This window comes from Tursiops truncatus, chromosome 16 (genome assembly GCF_011762595.2).
Source record: "Tursiops truncatus isolate mTurTru1 chromosome 16, mTurTru1.mat.Y, whole genome shotgun sequence".
NCBI classification, from domain to species: Eukaryota; Metazoa; Chordata; class Mammalia; order Artiodactyla; family Delphinidae; genus Tursiops; species Tursiops truncatus.
In genome coordinates, this window is record NC_047049.1 from 57655425 (window position 1) to 57673423 (window position 17999).

The window sequence follows — 17999 nt, forward strand, 5'->3', positions numbered from 1 at the left end:
ATGAGTCTTCCTTCAGACTAAAAATACTTCTGTATAGATGCTGTATGAAAAAAATATAAGGATGTCAAGAAATGATGGGCAAGGTTAAAGAGAAGGATAGGAAAGGGACTGTGGAAAATCTGTAGTATTTCCTCTATCACAAGTTGATACTCCCCTGGACCACAAAATTATTAAAACATGCTATTAAATTGCCTAAAGCTGCCTGAATTAGTCCATGCACCTGATAATTATAAAAGCTTAATATACCTTAGAGTAATTTATATATATTTAAAACAGATATCCAAAGCCATCAAGAAATGGCTCTATATTCCCTTAAGGAATTTCCTGATGGCATAAGCTTTTATAAAAATATTTAGGGCTTCCCTGGTGGCACAGTGGTTAAGAATCCACCTGCCAATGCAGGGGACACGGGTTCAAGCCCTGGTCCGGGAAGATCCCACATGCCGCGGAGCAACTAAGCCCGTGCGCCACAACTACTGAAGCCCACGTGCCTGGAGCCCATGCTCCAACACAAGAGAAGCCACCGCAAGGAGAAGCCTGCGCACCGCAACGAAGGGTAGCCCCCACTCGCTGCAACTAGAGAAAGCCCGTGCGCAGCAACAAAGACCTAACACAGCCAAAAACAAACAAATAAATTTAAAAATATATAATGAGGGACTTCCTTGGTGGCACAGTGGTTAAGGATCCACGTGCCAATGCAGGGGACACGGGTTCGAGCCCTAGTCCGGGAAGATCTCACATGCCGTGGAGCAACTAAGCCCGTGCACCACAACTACTGAGTCTGTGCACTAGAGCCTGCGAGCCACAACTACTGAAGCCCACGTGCCTAGAGCCCATGCTCTGCAACAAGAGAAGCCACTGCAATGAGAAGCCTGCGCACAGCAAAGAAGAGCAGCCCCTGCTTGCTGCAACTAGAGAAAGCCCACGTGCAGAAAGATCCAATGCAGCCAAAAGTAAATAAATAAACAAAACATACATATAAAACAAAAATAAACAAATGGGACCTAATGAAACTTAAAAGCTTTTGCACAGCAAAGGAAACCATAAACAAGACGAAAAGACAACCCTCAGAATGGGAGAAAATATTTGCTAACGAAGCAACTGACAAAGGATTAATCTCCAAAATATACAAGCAGCTTATGCAGCTCAATATCAAAAAACAAACAACCCAATCCAAAAATGTGCAGAAGACCTAAACAGACATTTCTCCAAAGAAGATATACAGACTGCCAACAAACACACAAAAGTATGCTCAACATCACTAATCATTAGAGAAATGCAAATCAAAACTACAATGAGGTATCACCTCACACCGGTCACAATGGCCATCATCAAAAAATCTACAAACAATAAATGCTGGAGAGGGTGTGGAGAAAAGGAAACCCTCTTGCACTGTTGGTGGGAATGTAAATTGATACGGCTACTATGGAGAACAGTATGGAGGTTCCTTAAAAAACTAAAAATAGAACTACCATATGACCCAGTAATCCCACTACTGGGTATATACCCTGAGAAAACCATAATTCAAAAAGAGCCATGGACCACAATTTTTATTACAGTTCTATTTACAATAGCCAGGACATGGAAGCAACCTAGGTGTTCACTGACAGGTGAATGGATAAAGAAGATGTGGCACATATAATGGAATATTACTCAGCCATAAAGAGAAACGAAATTGAATTATTTGTAGTGAGGTGGATGGACCTAGAGTCTGTCATACAGAGTGAAGTAAGTCAGAAAGAGAAAAACAAATACTGTATGCTAACACATATATATGGAATGTAAAAAAAAAAAAAAAAGGTTCTGAAGAACCTAGGGGCGGGACAAGAATAAAGACGTAGACGTAGAGAATGGACTTGAGGACATGGGGAGGGGGAAGGGTAAGCTGGGATGAAGTGAGAGAGTGGCGTGGACATATATACACTACCAAATGTAAAATCGACAGCTAGTGGGAAGCAGCCACATAGCACAGGGAGATCAGCTTGATGCTTTGTGACCACCTAGAGGGGTAGGATAGGGAGGGTGGGAGGGAGATGCAAGAGGGAGGAGATATGGGGATATACGTATATGTATAGCTGATTCACCTTGTTATAAAGCAGAAACTAACACACCATTGTAAAGCAATTATACTCCAATAAAGATGTTAAAAAAATACATTTTAAAAAAAAAGAAAAAGAAAGAAATTCTAGGGTTTCGACTGGTCTGTGGAAAGGCAAATCACCTGGTCCCACCCAGTTTGTAGAACTGGGCCTCTATCAGCTTAAGGCAAGAAGGGAAGCAGGGTCTATCTTATGCGCAACAGTATCCAAAGAGGAAAAACAAGTCATCAGGAGCACAGCTTTTCCTAACACTGTTTCCATCACTTCTGAAAATGCAGTTAGCACATACAACCATCACCCTTTCTATCAACAATGGCTAATGGCTTACAAGGTGTAAAGTTAACTGCTATCAATGCATCCACTCACCCAAAGGACAGACAACAAGCCCCCAAACTGGAGGGCCGAAACCTTTATAAACAATTTGCTACTGCTCTGTTTTGGTTTTAGTTTGGGCAGTAATTTCAATAGCTTTGAAATAAAACAAAGGAAAATCCTACTTAACCAAAGACTTTAAATTGTAGCAGTAACTTAAGGAGAAATCTGCCATATACGTATAACTATTATGGAAATGACAGAAGGCCCAGAGAAACCAAAGATTATAAGATACAGTATGAGACAAAATAAACATTTACTTTCACCTGCTGAGAAGTGAACAATAACAAATGACTTTAAATTGAAACAGGCAGGATTTAGGTCACATATTAAAACAGTTCCAGTAATGCACAGACTATCAGTATTAAAATAATTAGTCTATAGATCCTTCTTCTCTGAAATAACAATAAAGGGAAAAATATATCAATTATACCTCACAAAGCTAAAAAAATAAATAATAATTTTAAAAGAGAAAAACATATAATGGCCTTTCTTGGATTTTTGAAATATATATGATCCTGCCTTGAGGAAGGAAGATTAAAGTTATCTATCCTGGTCCCTTCAAGCACCCACGGATTAGCAATCATAGTTTAAAAAACAAACCACATAATCATCACATTAAATTCTTAGTCAACCAGCGAGGAAGCCCTTAATACGTTGTAAAACAATAGAGAACAATTTATACTGTAAAACAATATATACCTCTTAAAATATATAAGACTGCTCTGAGGCAAAACATTTTATTTTATCACACTTAACTCAGAACTTATGTCTGTATAAAACTTAACTGAAACTCTACAAGTCAAATGGGCAATATTTACAGTGTATTGACATTCTCTCTGCACTTACCTGGTCTTTCTCATGGGGTAGAAGGCTGACAGGTGGGAGCGACGATGGGAAAGCACTGGGGTATTTCGGAGCCCCTTTGCCATCTAAGCCTCCATAGTTGACCCTGTATTGCGGTCCGTCTTTCAGTAGCCTCCCATTGTTCACTGCACGTTTGGCCCCCAGTCGCAGCCGCTGCTGAAAGGCTGGGTTGGTGGTGGTGCTTGTGAGATCACTTTGACTTCTGAGATACTTCTCTATGTTCTTCAGGGAGGAGCCATTGGGCTCCTCAAGTCCTTCAATTGCTCTCCTCAGAAGTTTATTCCAATCCACATTGCGGAGATCATTACATGATCCTCTAGACCCCTTGGCTGACTTAGGAAAAGTGCCTGGTTTAACTGATGAAAAGCGCCCAGGGTTGTCTGGGTCCTTATAGGAGGCAAGGCCTTTGTTGGTGACTTTGAGAACTGAGCCATCCTGAACACTGAGTTCCAGCTGTTCAGAGACTGTCTTCTTATCCAACCCATGGGAAGTGCTGACTGCATGGCAGATTCTCTCTTCAGAGGGCCTTTGCTTTTGCTTTTTTATTTTCTGTATAGCTTCAAGAATCCACTCTGTATAAAGTGGGTTTGCAAGTTTTACCATGGTTGACAAATGACTTCTTCAGTACAAAAGTTACCCATAGAGGTTCTCCTTGTATTTAACAGAACTTGCACATTTGAAAGTCATTTACAATTCAACAAACGGCCAGAGTATTCCAGACCATATTAAGCAACATCTTACAAACATCCATCCTTTAGAGATTAAAAAGAGGACAAACAGGCAATGTTGATAGTTGTCTTATTTGACCAACAGGAAAAACTGCATTCGGGTGAAGAACATCTTTAAACAGGAAATCAAGACCTTAAAGGATTAAAAAGGGGGGAAAGGCTCTTAATAATGAAACTTCTAAAAATAAATTAAAAGACTCTTTAGTATTACCTTTTCAGATGCAAAATGACCACAGAAGTAATGACAGGCAGGTATTATGTAACAAAGCCAGAGCGACTATATTTGCCAACCAGAAACTGGGTCACAGCCTGAGAAGGAATTTCTTTTAGGATTTTACACGTTATTTATATGAGTTATTCATGGGGCATTTAAGAGACCACATCTAAGCTATATATTTAATGGATAACCTTTATTGAAATTAATAAAATTACATGACAGTGGTTCAAGATATATGTCTACTATAAACATAAAATCAACATCAAAGAATAAGTCTATGATGCAAAAAATTTGATGGAAGTATATTAAACTTACTGCAAAAAATCTGAAACTTAAAAAAAAAAGACGGAGAGATTTTGTAGTGTTTTGTTTTTATATTGATTCTATGCCTTTTGTATTAAATTATTTCTAAATATTTTAGACTTTTGTCACTATTGTAAGTGGAATATGCTACTAATATCCATTTTGTTCTGGTTATTGTTAACATAGAAAAGCTATTTCTTTAATGTTTGATTTGTATTTAGCCATCTTACCAAAATAGCTCATTAATTCTAGTATTGTTTTTCTATACTTTCTTGGTTTTTCTAAGTATACAATTATATTGTTACTTCTCTTCCAATAATTATATTGATTGCTTTATGTTGTTGTCTTCCTCCCCTTGCTAAACCTCAAAAAAATGTCAACTATAATAGTAATTGCAGGCATTTCTGTCTTGTTCCTAAACTTAATGTAAAAAATGTAGAGTCACCATTTAGAATGATGTTTTTTCTTGTCTTACTAATCAGTACATTCAGCACACTGTTGAAGTGCAGTAGTGATCATGATTATTTTCATCCTTTACTGATTATAAAGGAAATAGTGCTAACATTTCACCATTTAAAATGATGCTTGCTGAAAATTTTTGATGGATACTTTTGACCAAATTAAAGAAATTAATAAATTCATTTAATCATTTAAAAAAAAAAAAAGAGGGAATTCCCTGGCAGTCCAGTGGTTAGAACTCCGCACTTCCACTGCATGGGGCAGGGTTGGGTTTGATCCCTAACCCTGGTTGGGGAACTAAGATGCTGCAAGATGTGCGGTGCAGCCAAAAAAAAAAAAAAAAAGCAATGATCCTGATTCTTCTATTTCAGCTAAACATTCTATTTCCCAAGTCTCACAAGTAAGAAAATTTCCCATTGAGCCATTTCTACAGAATCATGTTTTCCCATCCCTTTGAAGAGGGTTGGTGACATTCTCTAACCCACAGGTTGGAAAACTGAAACTAATGTAGTAACATAACCGGTCACCTTTCGCACAATGGAAAACTCTAGGTGTCTTACTACCCAGTTAGCTCATGAAACTGCTCAATTCGAGCAAGGTTTGTACAAATCTGATACCAGGTAGGGAGTGATACTGCTCTCTGAGAACCTCCTGGTGTACACAAAAATCCCCTAGGTCTCCAATCTGGTATTGAGTACACCTGCCAAGAGCACCAGGCCAAAGCATCCTGGCCTGGGAGTTGGGTCATATCTGGGCTCTAACCTTGCTCTTCACAGATAATATCCACATCTTAACTCTTTCTTATAGTTTAAAGTTTACAGGGTGTGCTTGCGTATAACTTGTCATGTAATCTGCAGGATGACTCAATGGGTAAACTGAGGCTCAGGGGAAGGTGGAACTCACTCAGGATAACAGTCAGTAGTAGACTCAAGGCTCAAATGCCATTATTCTAAAGTCTAAGTCAGCGCTATCTTCACCTGAGCCATGACTGCCTGCTCTAGCTAGTTCCGCCTCTGCAATTAGACTAATAGTATGCATGCCAGTCGTACCAATGTCTAGCAGAGAAACCCTGGGAAAATGACTTAACATTTCCATCACTTTACCTGTAGGGAAATAACAGTATATCCCTCCCAGGATTGTTGAGAGAATTAAGTGAACACAGTATCTAATATTCAGTATATAGTAGCTATCATCACTTCCATCCAATACAATGTCTACACACTCTGAAAAATGTCTCATAAAATATAAAATTAAAGTTATCTCTGGTTGTTTACTTACATTTAATGTACCTCAAAGGGGAAAATAATGTCTTTCCTCAAAACTTTAGCCAGATACACTGAAGAGTTTAACATTTGCTCTCAAAGATTCTGTTGCTGAAAACAATTAGGCCATTGAACTATACTAGTTCAGTCAGCTTGAAAGAGGCAATTTAAAAAGGATTGTCCTTTTTGCAATCAGTAAGCTGTAGGTTCACTCCATTTTTCTCCCCTCAGATTTAGAAACTTGGGGCTAAAGGGACCTTTGAGGTTATCCAGTCCAACCTCTAGTTAAACAGTAAAAGATCCCTTTTTCAATATCCCCAACAGATAGGCCATAAAGTCTCAAAATACTTCCAGTGATTAGGAATTTGTCACTTCTTAAGACAGCTCATGCCACTGTTGGACAGCTCTAACTGTAATATATTTCTTGCTCACAGGAGCCAAAATCTGCCTTCCCATAACTTCTACCCACTAGTCCTAGTTCCCCTGGAACAATCTCAAGAAATTCTTTAATTATGAGGAGCCTTCATATACTTGAAAACAAGTATCTTTTGAAAACTGCTACAATCAAATCCCATTCTACCTCCAGCCCCACCTTGGACCACTCATATCCCAGTTCCTTAACATGCCCACATTATCACAGGTTTCCAAGCACCTCCTCCTCTTGGTCACTCATTAGTTTGGCTAATGCCCATCTTAAAATCTGGCATTCCAGGCATTATCCAATTATAAATGCAACCCAAGGTAACATGAACTTCCTTACCAGACCTGCCATACAACTGGCTCATGCCAAGCAGGCAGTCCAACTGAAAATCCCAGATATTCTTTCAAAAATTCTGTCAAGCCGAGTCTTTTCATTCTCTTCCTTATGCAAATTTAAATGCTGGGATTTTAAAATTTTATCACAGTTCAAGTACATCTTGTTGGTTTGAGTCTGTCTTCCAACTTGTTAAAAATTGTTTTGAATCTTGATTCTGTCATCTATGTCATCTGCAAATCTAATAAGCACTCCCCTTTGTGTCATTATATAAATTACTGACTGTTAGACTTGGAACAAGGTGTATTTAGGAATGAAATCATTGGCTTTCATAGTGCAACCACTTTCACGATAGAACACAGGAATCACTCTGCTTTAGTAAGTTTAAAACAGGAAGCTGATCTTTCCAAGGTAAAATGGTTTGGGGCAAAATTTCATTAGAAGACATTTCACCATGTCCAAATAATTATTTCATCTTTCATCATTTATTCAGGATGAATCAACTAATTTAATTTGATTGCATAAAATACAACTGCAGGAAGCAGGAAAAGAGGTCACAGAAAAGTATCCAATATTGCAAAGTTGCTTTCAGGCATTTTGGTTACACAAGCAAATGAACATACATTAAAACAAAACACATTTCATAACTAATAAACACTTAAAATATACCTTCATGACAAGCTATTACCACAATCTTAACCACAATCAAAAGAATTGTTCATCTCCATTACCAACACATTTCAACAAGACTGACATTTTATATCTTAAAAATATAATAAAACAAGGGAAAATACCAGAATTGGAACTCCAAGTGTTTTAACAGTCCATGACAAAAAAGAAGATTGTCCAGATCTTCAGGCAAATCTGCCAAAAGAAAAAAATGTAAATGTTAATTTGGGCATAAGGACATCCCTAAAATTCAGCAACCATCTATGGATCTCCACAACTATTCAATCCAAACAGCTGCAGTGAATTTACTGGTATACTATGTTTGGTGGTATGTTAGCTCTTTCATACCACTAAAGGGTATTTAAGAACATGGAATTCAGGACAGGACATGAAGCCCCACAGCGAGTGCCTAAAGAAGTAAACTTTCACTCTTCTTTAAGGCCAGACCTGTTTTCCGCATTTTAAAAAATCAGGTTTGTGATGGAGTCTAAAAAAGAATTCCATCATTTAAAAAATAAAAACTCCCACTATTACTCAAATAGCCAGGCAGGTATAACATTTTGTCTGGAGGAAAAAAAAAAAGTCGAACATTGTTTAAAGATCAATATTAACTTTCCCAGGCAACATTCACTATTTGTCCCAAAGGTCACCTGGCATCTAGGTACTGATTGAACTATCAAGATATGGCCAATAACTGCACCTAAGAGAAGGATGCACCATTTTCCACAATAGTAAGTACGTGCTTGTTCAGGTCACATTTCAGGGCAGTAATGATCATTTTTACTTCAAAGGCAAAAAATAAATGTAAAACAACACTGTGAATAGCTGCACTTTGATAGTGTACAAAACAACCAAGCAACCTTGGATCCCCTTTCTCCCTTCCCGCGGTCACAGACACACACCCCACTCCTCAATTTAATATCAAAATTAGCTCTCATCTGACACCAACCAACAGAGTTAACTAGGCAGAAACAGATGTAACACAGCAGCTCTTCGCTACAAGCCGGATCAGTGTTAAAAACATACACACACACAGAGCTAGGAGTGGAACAAAATCAGAAGTCTCTTATCTGCAGCCAATTCTCAACTAAACACATGTATATTATCCACTTTGTATATTATCCACTGCAAATTTTTTAATCTTAGGCTGGTTTGTTTCTGACATCCCACTGGCCCCACTGTAAATTGGTATATGCTAACAGAATAGATTGAAAACCAATTTAATTTTAGTCTAAGCAGTATCTAACTAGAAAGACAAATCTAAGGAAAAATATGCATAATTCATTCAAAAGGCAAATAGAAATGTTTCTTCCCCTGATTCAGAATTATCCATACCACTTCTCTTTTCCAGAGCCCTAGGATTTGTTTCATACGTAGACAGCATATTCTATTACAAGTACAACCCTAAAAACCATTATTCTCTTTTCATTTTTTTCTATAAAAACTTGAAAGTTGGACTAAAAGCCTATCAAAATGAGAATAAGTCATTCCAAATTAATTCTGGGGACTCATGTTACATCAAAATTAAATTATTCTATTTTCTAAGGTTTTGAATCATTTTATTTTTAACTACAAAATAACATCAGTAAATTATATGGTTGTATCATACAGTCTTATAGTAAAACACTATTTACATCACTCATTACACACTATTCTAAACAGATCTAGAGAAATGCTTAGTCCAACACTGAGCTTTTGGCTTCATTAGTATTATATAAATATCAACACTATTCATAAATACACATGTCAGCAACAAGAAGAGTCAAAATACCCTGGATCATAAATAATATGTGAAGCCTCCTCTAAGCTTTTGCTAATGTGTGTTGTTTCAAAATCAATGTCATAACACTCGTGTCATGAGATTGTGGATGAGCCAAAAACAGTGGTAGAAAAAAATAAAGATTAATAGTAGAGTTTACTCTTTTGTCATCCTGAGTTTCGCTTGCTAACAGTTATTTTTAGCTCTCTCACTTTCATAGGCTCCTGGATTTTTTCATAGCCTGCTATGTAATTGAGTGAGGATCCACAAATCTTAACAATATCTTCTGAAACAGAACATACGCTGCTGAAGGGAAGGGACCTTAACTTTGCTTCTGTAACCACCCACCACAGAGCATTAGCACAGCTGCTCCAAACAGCATCCTCGGTGAACAAATATCTGCTGTCTGACAACAATCAGATACATCCATACGGTGATACTGGCTAACTTTCAAGTCCTGGATGCATCTATTTCCCTTAAAATTAATGCTCAAGGCCCAAAACGTGAATTGGGAGGTGAGGTTATAAATACTAATCAAAGAACAACCAACAAATATTTAGTGAGATGTTGTTCTGTGAGTACAGCCCTATGGTAGATGCTGTGGGTATAAGAAGCGATTAAGCACCATTTGGTAGCTCCTCAAAAAGTTAAACATAAAATTACCGTATGACCCCACAATTCCACTTCTAGGTATACACCCGCAAAGAACTGAAAACAGGTACTCAAATAAGTACACGTACACTCATGTTCATGACAGCACTATTCACGATAGCCAAAAAGTGGAAAAAGGTCAATATCCATAAACAGATGAATGGATGAAGAAAATGTGATATATCCATACATTGGAATATTATTCAGTGATAATAAGAAATGAAGCAGTGATACATGCTACAACATGGATGAACCTCAAAAATACGTTGTGAAAGAAGCCAGACACAAAAGGTTACGTATCATAATAATCCCATTTATAGGAAACATCCAGAACAGATAAAGCTATAAACAGAAGATAGATTGGTGGGGCCTAGGCAGGGATGGGGGAAGTGGTTAGGAAAAAATTGCTTAATGGGTAAAGGATTTTATTTTGGAATGATGACAATGTTTGGAAACTACATAGAGGTGGTGGTCACACAACACTGTGAATATACTAAATGTCACTGAATTGTTCACTTTAAAATGGTTAGTTTTGGGCTTCCCTGGTGGCGCAGTGGTTAAGAATCTGCCTGCCAATGCAGGGGACACAGGTTCAAGCCCTGGTCCGGGAAGATCCCACATGCCACGGAGCAACTAAGCCTGTGCGCCACAACTACTGAGCCTGCAAGCCACAACTACTGAGCCCATGCACCACAACTACTGAAGCCTGCACACCTAGAGCCCGAGCTCCGCAACAAGAGAAGCCACCATAATGAAAAGCCCGCGCAGAGTAGCGAAGAGTAGCCCCCTCTTGCTGCAAGTAGAGAAAGCCTACGTGCAGCAACAAAGACACAATGCAGCCAAAAATAAATAAATAAATTTATAAAAATAAGTAATAAATAAAATAAAATGGTTAGTTTTATGTTATGTGAATTTCACCCCAAATTATTTTTTTAAAAAAGAAATAAAGCACTAAACTATAATAATAGCAACCATTGTCCAACACCTACTGTAGACCAGGCACTTTACATAGATTATCAGTAAACTTTAAAATAACCCTGTAAGGTAGCATTGTTGCCCGCATTTTGCAAAAGAAAAACTGATTCCTGAAGGTCAAGACCTCAGACCACTAAGTCATGAAAGATTTTAATTCAGATGCTAAAACCTAAACACTTTCCTGTCTCTCCATTGGTTTTCAAACTAGGCTCCTTGGATCTCTTGTAAGAAAGTGCCTTGGGTATGGGCACCACCTGAAGGTGCCCTTGTGGGTTAAACACTAGGGCCACCATAATCCTTTGCACCAAACAAAGATCTCTACCTTAACTATTCTATGTATAATGGGCTTCTCCATAAGATTCACTTCAAAGAAAGGGTTCCGCTGAATACAGAAGGAAAAATGTCTGAAAAAAACCGTGACTATTCCTTGTTGAGTGTGGAGGGGTAGAACATCCCTTGGACGGAGAGGACTTAAACTGGACCTTGAAAGACAAGGCAGAACTTGGACAATTGCCTGGCCTCTCCACCCCAATTCAAATCCTTTGTGGCCCAGTGCAAACAGATACCTTCTCAGAAGCCCTACATCACTTTGTCTAACAGGAAGCTTTTAGCTTTCTTATTATTTGGCATTCATTTTCTACTTTGTATTTTGCTTACTCATACACGGACCTCATCTCCCCTACTAGACTGTACAATTCTTTTTTTTTTTGAGTAGTGTTTTTTTTTTTTTTTTTTTTAGAAATGGCTTTTATTTATTTATTTTTGGCTGTGTTGGGTCCCCGTTTCCGCGCCAGGGCTTTCTCTAGCTGCGGCGAGCGGGGGCCACCCTTCATCGCGGTGCACGGGCCTCTCACTATCACGGCCTCTCTTGCTGCGGAGCACAGGCTCCAGACGTGCCGGCTCAGTAGTTGTGGCTCACAGGCTCAGCTGCTCCACGGCATGTGGGATCCTCCCAGACCAGAGCTCGAACCCGTGTCCCCTGCATTGGCAGGCAGACTCTCAAACACTGCGCCACCAGGGAAGCCCTAGACTGTACAATTCTTAAGAACAGGACTCATGTTTGATTCATCTTGGCGTGCCCCAAGACTTCCCAGGACCACAACTTAACATAAGAGGGGCTCAATGCCTATTTGTTAAATGAATGCATCAGTAAATGAATGAAGGGAATCTAGGAGAAGGCACAGAGCTAAGAATGAGCTGTCAGACTAAAGGGATACCTAATCCATGTGCATGCCTGGAGTGGGGATGTGTTGAAGAGGAATAAGAAATAAAGCTGGCTGTGACAAAAGCCAGGCTGAGGCGTGTGAACATGACAGATGAAGTAACAGAAAGCCACTGCAGGAGTAGTGACACAATAAGGTATAGTGGAGTGCAAGCACACACACACATGCACGCACACACAAATCTGTTGAACGTTTGAGTAATTCTGGCAATGGTATCCATCCAGTATAGGCTGGAGGGAAGTATGACTGAAGGAACAAACAAAAGCAACCAGTATTTCCTCTCTCCACATATCAATCGTGTTCAACTTATATTTATGAGCCTAACTCAGCAGCAAGCCCAGAGTAGGCACTCCATAAATGTTAGCTGAATTGAATATTTAATTCCCCATCTTTTGATAATAATACTAAGTTCTTTCTCACTACTCATTAACATAGAGAGTTTTCAATTCATAAGCTAATAATGTTTTCCAAGGATTTCTAAGAGGCTAAATCACCATGAAAATTATCATTTCAACTAATACATATTAGATTAATTGGAAGTTTAATTTTTCATGTCATGCGCTCCTAGTTGACAATATCCTTGTTATGTCATTAAACTATAATTGTGTAAATCTGCTTCAACAAACAATAACTGAACCATCAATAAACTATTATGGCTTCCATAATCCCTAGCAAAGATTAATTTCAATATCATCATCATAAATTAGTAGAGACATGTCCCAAATCTCCTGGTGAAGCCCATGAATTACGTTTGCATAGTCATCCCTGCATTTAAGTGCTCAACAGTTTCAGTCTCTAAACTTTAATCACACTGTTAGGAACCTCACAGGAAATTTGATCCCTTGTAAAACAGAGGATTTTAGAGACAAGATGAAAAGTCATGTGAAGTCATCAGGCCTTTGGAGCCAGGGTACACTGATTAGTAATGATGATATTATAACTAAGCACTTTCACTTAAGAAATAATCAACTAAATTTAGAATATCTTTTTTGGCATTTAAAAATTGCTATTCAATCCTAGTTTTCTTCCAACTCTCAGATGAGCTTTAGCTGGGTTTTAATGACAAAGACTGAGAATGACATATTAAGAAAAAAATCTGACATCTGAATTTTTTAAAGATTATTTTGAAAATACACATCATTTCAGAATTCTGCATTAACTTTATCACAGATGTCTTCAAACAGGATATCCAGTGAAGCCTTAAAACACATTAGGGTTGCCCTCTGAGAATCTCAAGAAAATTACAGATCTATTTTTTAAAAGGAACACATGTACATACAGACATTTGCATACAATTTCAAGGGCTTACAGAACCTCTACTGCCCATCCAAGGACCTCTTAAGGTCCACGCACTACTCTACCTATTTTAACATACACAGAGAGGTCAACAGTTTTATCCGGTTTCACAATAATTATCTCTATGAGTGCTTAAAGTAGCACATATTACATTAAAAGAAAGTTATTCTCATCGGTTTTGGATCTTATCAAACAGGCTTGTGTTAACAAGGTGATGTGCTATGATGGGATGGATCTAGAGAGCTCAGGAATCAAGTCCCCACCTTGTCAGCTACCTAAACTGTGGGATATTGGACATGTTACTGAATCAATCTAAGTCTGTCTTCCCGCTTGTAAAAATGAGAAAAATGTACAGTTTTGCAGAACTGTAAAGAGGAATAATTGAGATAACAAATATGAAAGAACCAAGGATGGTGGCAGACACATAGCAGGAACACAATAAAATGTTAGCTCATAAAAGGAAAAAGGGCAATACAGTCAGCTGGAGACCTGTAAAATCTAACCTGGCTGAACTTCCGTCTATATGACCATTTTCTCCTATGAGACAGGGAAAGTCAGCACCTGGCTCTTAGTTATAGTTGCAGACAAGTAAAAATTCAAGACAGAGAACAGAAGAAAGTGAAGAAAAGCAAAAACAGATTTGTAATGGCGAGGATGGGGTCAAAAGAGTGTATTTGACTCATAATCATACATCTTTTAAGGTCAGTAAAGCTTTTAGAATACTGATAGAATATCTACTTAACCTGAGGGTAGGAAAAGAGTCTTAAAACAAGACACAAAAAACACTAACCAGGGCTTCCCTGGGTGGCGCAGTGGTTGAGAGTCCGCCTCCCGATACAGGGGACACGGGTTCGTGCCACGGTACGGGAAGATCCCACATGCCGCGGAGCAGCTGGGCCTGTGAGCCATGGCCGCTGACCCTGCGCGTCCGGAGCCTGTGCTCCGCAACGGGAGAGGCCACAACAGTGAGAGGCCGGCGTAACGAAAAAAAAAAAAAAACACTAACCATAAAAAAAAGACCAGTAAATTTGACTCCATTAAAATTAATAAGTTCTGTTCATTAAAAGACACCAGGGCTTCCCTGGTGGCGCAGTGGTTGAGAGTCCGCCTGCCGATGCAGGGGACACGGGTTCGTGCCCCGGTCCGGGAGGATCCCACATGCCACGGAGCGGCTGGGCCCGTGAGCCATGGCCGCTGAGCCTGTGTGTCCGCAGCCTGTGCTCCACAACAGGGAGAGGCCACAACAGTGAGAGGCCCGCGTACCGCAAAAAAAAAAAAAAAAAGAGAGTGAAAAGGCAAGCCAGAGAATGGAAGGCATTTGCAACACACACACAGGACAAAGAATTTGTATCCAGAGTAAATAAAGAACTTCTAGCAATGAAAGACACAAGGACCAATTTACAAAAAGGCGGGTGGGGGTGAGGGCCGACTTAAACAGGAACTTTACAAAGGAGGAAATCCAGGTAGCTGATAAATATATGAAAAGCTATTCAACCTCCTTACTAATCAAGTAAATGCAAAGTTTACCAGATTGCCTAAATTGAAAAAACTAAGTTGAGGAGGACGAGAAGCCAGGGATCGTATATATATATATATATATATATATATATATATATATATATATATATATATATATATATATATATGAGATAATATACTGGAGGGAGTATAACGTGGTACGACACTTTGGAAAACAGTCTGACTGGTACCTAGTAAAGTTGAAGACAAGCATAGCCCGTGACTAGGGCAACCATACAGCTCATCATCCAAATCCAGACACTGCTGAGAATTAAAGGTGCTATACTACTAATTACACCGGGACAATGGGCATAAACCAGCATAAACAGTCACGCTGCCTGTGAACCAGCAGTTCCATTCCTAGGTGTACACCTCAGAGACACTGTGCACGTGCACACCAGATGACGGATACGGGAACACTCACAGCAGCTTAGTTCACAAATATCCAGCAAGAGTGGAATGGATGATACAAAAATTGTGGAAGATTGTGGGAGTCCTAAAACAAGGTGCTTAAAGGTGCTTTGTAAATGCAAATTAAAGCATTACAGGGAAGAAATATCCCTTCCTCACACTTCTCCCATCCACTAGTCATTTACTGTTCTATAAGCAAAGATGGATCACTACAGCTCACACATCTCTGCTTTCATAAAACAATTCCTTTTCTCTCGCTTGATAAAACTACAGGCATCCGTATACACGGTATGCACGAAAACTGAAACTATTGTGTCGAGAACTATCTAAGAGACTGAAAAGTCACCTGTGAGGAACCCTGGCATTTAGTAAAGCCATATCGGTTGGCTAAGTCTTTTAACTGGTATTCGAAAGTCCATAAAAGTTTCAGAAGTACATTAACATTATTTATGGAACTTTCTCAACTACCTTCCAATACTCACCCTATTTTACCTTTCATTCCTGTTATGCCTTACATCTGACAAGCAGTGCAGAGACAAACATTTGGTGTAACGGCAATGACATAACATCCACTCTACTCAGAGGCCTGGGTTTGGCTGGTAGGCAAAATTTCAACGGACCGTGTCATTACCACCAGCCAGTCATTCCCCTAAGTTCCTCCTTTAATGTTAAAACCTTCCTCTGCCTCTATCTTTTCTTCTGCTTTTTTTCTTTAATCATCGCTTCACCTTCTCAACCTTCAACCCTAAGTATAAGTTCTCAGGTAAGAATCTTAACCTTTACTGAAACATGCATTATGCTTTCCTTCTTAAAAACATGAAAAAAAAAAACCTGCCCCCATTCATTTTGATAAATGTGTGAAGAATTTATGAATAAAAAAAAAATGGGGCTTCCCTGGTGGCGCAGTGGTTGAGAGCCCACCTGCCAATGCAGGGGACACAGGTTCGTGCCCCGGTCTGGGAAGATCCCACATGCCGCGGAGCGGCTAGGCCCGTGAGCCATGGCCGCTGAGCCTGTGCGTCCGGAGCCTGTGCTCTGCAACGGGAGAGGCCACAACAGTGAGAGGCCCGCATACCACAAAAAAATAAATACGTAATGGAGGGCTTCCTTGGTGGCACAGTGGTTAAGAATCCGCCTGCCAATGCAGGGGACACGGGTTCAAGCCCTGGTCCAGGAAGATCCCACATGCCGCGGAGCACCTAAGCCCGTGCGCCACAACTACTGAGCCTGCGCTCCAGGACTTTGAGCCACAACTAATGGGCCTGCGTGCCACAATTACTGAAGCCCGCGCGCCTAGAGCCCGTGCTCCACAACAAGAGAAGTCACCATGATGAGAAGCCCGCGCACCACAACAAAGAGCAGCCCCCACTCCAAGCAACTAACAAAAGACGGCGTGCAGCAAGGAATACCCGATGCAGTCAAAGATAAATACATACATAAATAAATTGATTAAAAAAAAAAAGAATGGAGTGTTTTACTTCAGGTCTATCCCAGAAAATCTAGGGTACACAGACAGGAAGAATGTACTTTACTCATAGTCATACAAAACAAACAAGCCAACAAACACATACCTTTTTTGGAGTACCACATAACTATCCCAACATTCCCATTATCTACTCCCACCTCCTGTCCCTACATGGAAGAGTCTTCATATACTCTTTCTCTTTACCTTGAATTTCTGGGCACCTCCACCCCCAACTTGTTTCATTGGTTCTCTTTTCCTATTTTCCACGTTTGTAATCTAACCCCTCCTCTGCCTTTGCCCCTTGTCTCACACCACTCCCTGCACTCACCTCAGACCAAAGTACTTACAAATTCAAAACTACACAATGCCCTTTCCCGAGGTAGTACACAGGGAGCCTCCTTCTGAGACAGACACCCTGTTCCCCCTTTCCTGACCCCAGCTCAAGTTACACCCAAGAAATCCAGCCTATCAAACAACCCTATATCCCAAACTAACACCTTTCTCTGCTGCCCCATCCTCACTCTGGGTGCAGTCTAAATCACATTCACCCAGCCCCACCCATCTTTCTTCACACCTGTCACCCTTTCTAATCCCCTGACCCCATGAGATTTTCTGCTAGATATATTTTGCGTATATCTAAGTTCTAAGTAGCCTCACTTCACATTTAAGTCTGCTGTGCTGTCTTACCTTTCAGAGACTCCCAAGAATATCCGTCCCATCCCTGCATGTTTTTTTTTAATGCTTCCTATTCCCCAAAGCTAGCAAACCTTCCTATTCCAACATGCCAATTCACCCACATACCTCCTTCCCAGCACAGTAACTGTACATGTTTCTCAGTTTCCCCAATACTTTCTCCAATCCAATATCTACTTTGCATCGCTTTCTCAACACTACTCCACATCTACCACACCCAAATCCATTCTTACTCTGCCCCCAGATAACTGTAATCTCACCCTTCTGCACCATTTCAC

General features: G+C 39.7%; 1 protein-coding gene across 6 annotated transcripts in view; it reads right to left on the reverse strand.

Annotated features, from left to right (window-relative positions):
• KAT6B (lysine acetyltransferase 6B) overlaps positions 1 to 17999 on the reverse strand; it is a 196106-nt gene that overhangs the window by 163291 nt on the left and 14816 nt on the right. For all 6 annotated transcript variants that reach the window (XM_033842427.2, XM_033842425.2, XM_019935993.3 and 3 more), the window contains exons 2-3: positions 7856 to 7925; positions 3321 to 4199 (exon numbers count right to left, since the gene is read on the reverse strand). In XM_033842427.2, coding sequence (XP_033698318.1) covers positions 3321 to 3941 — 621 coding nt within the window. In that variant the 5' untranslated portion in view covers positions 3942 to 4199; positions 7856 to 7925. The remainder of the gene's footprint in view (positions 1 to 3320; positions 4200 to 7855; positions 7926 to 17999) is intronic.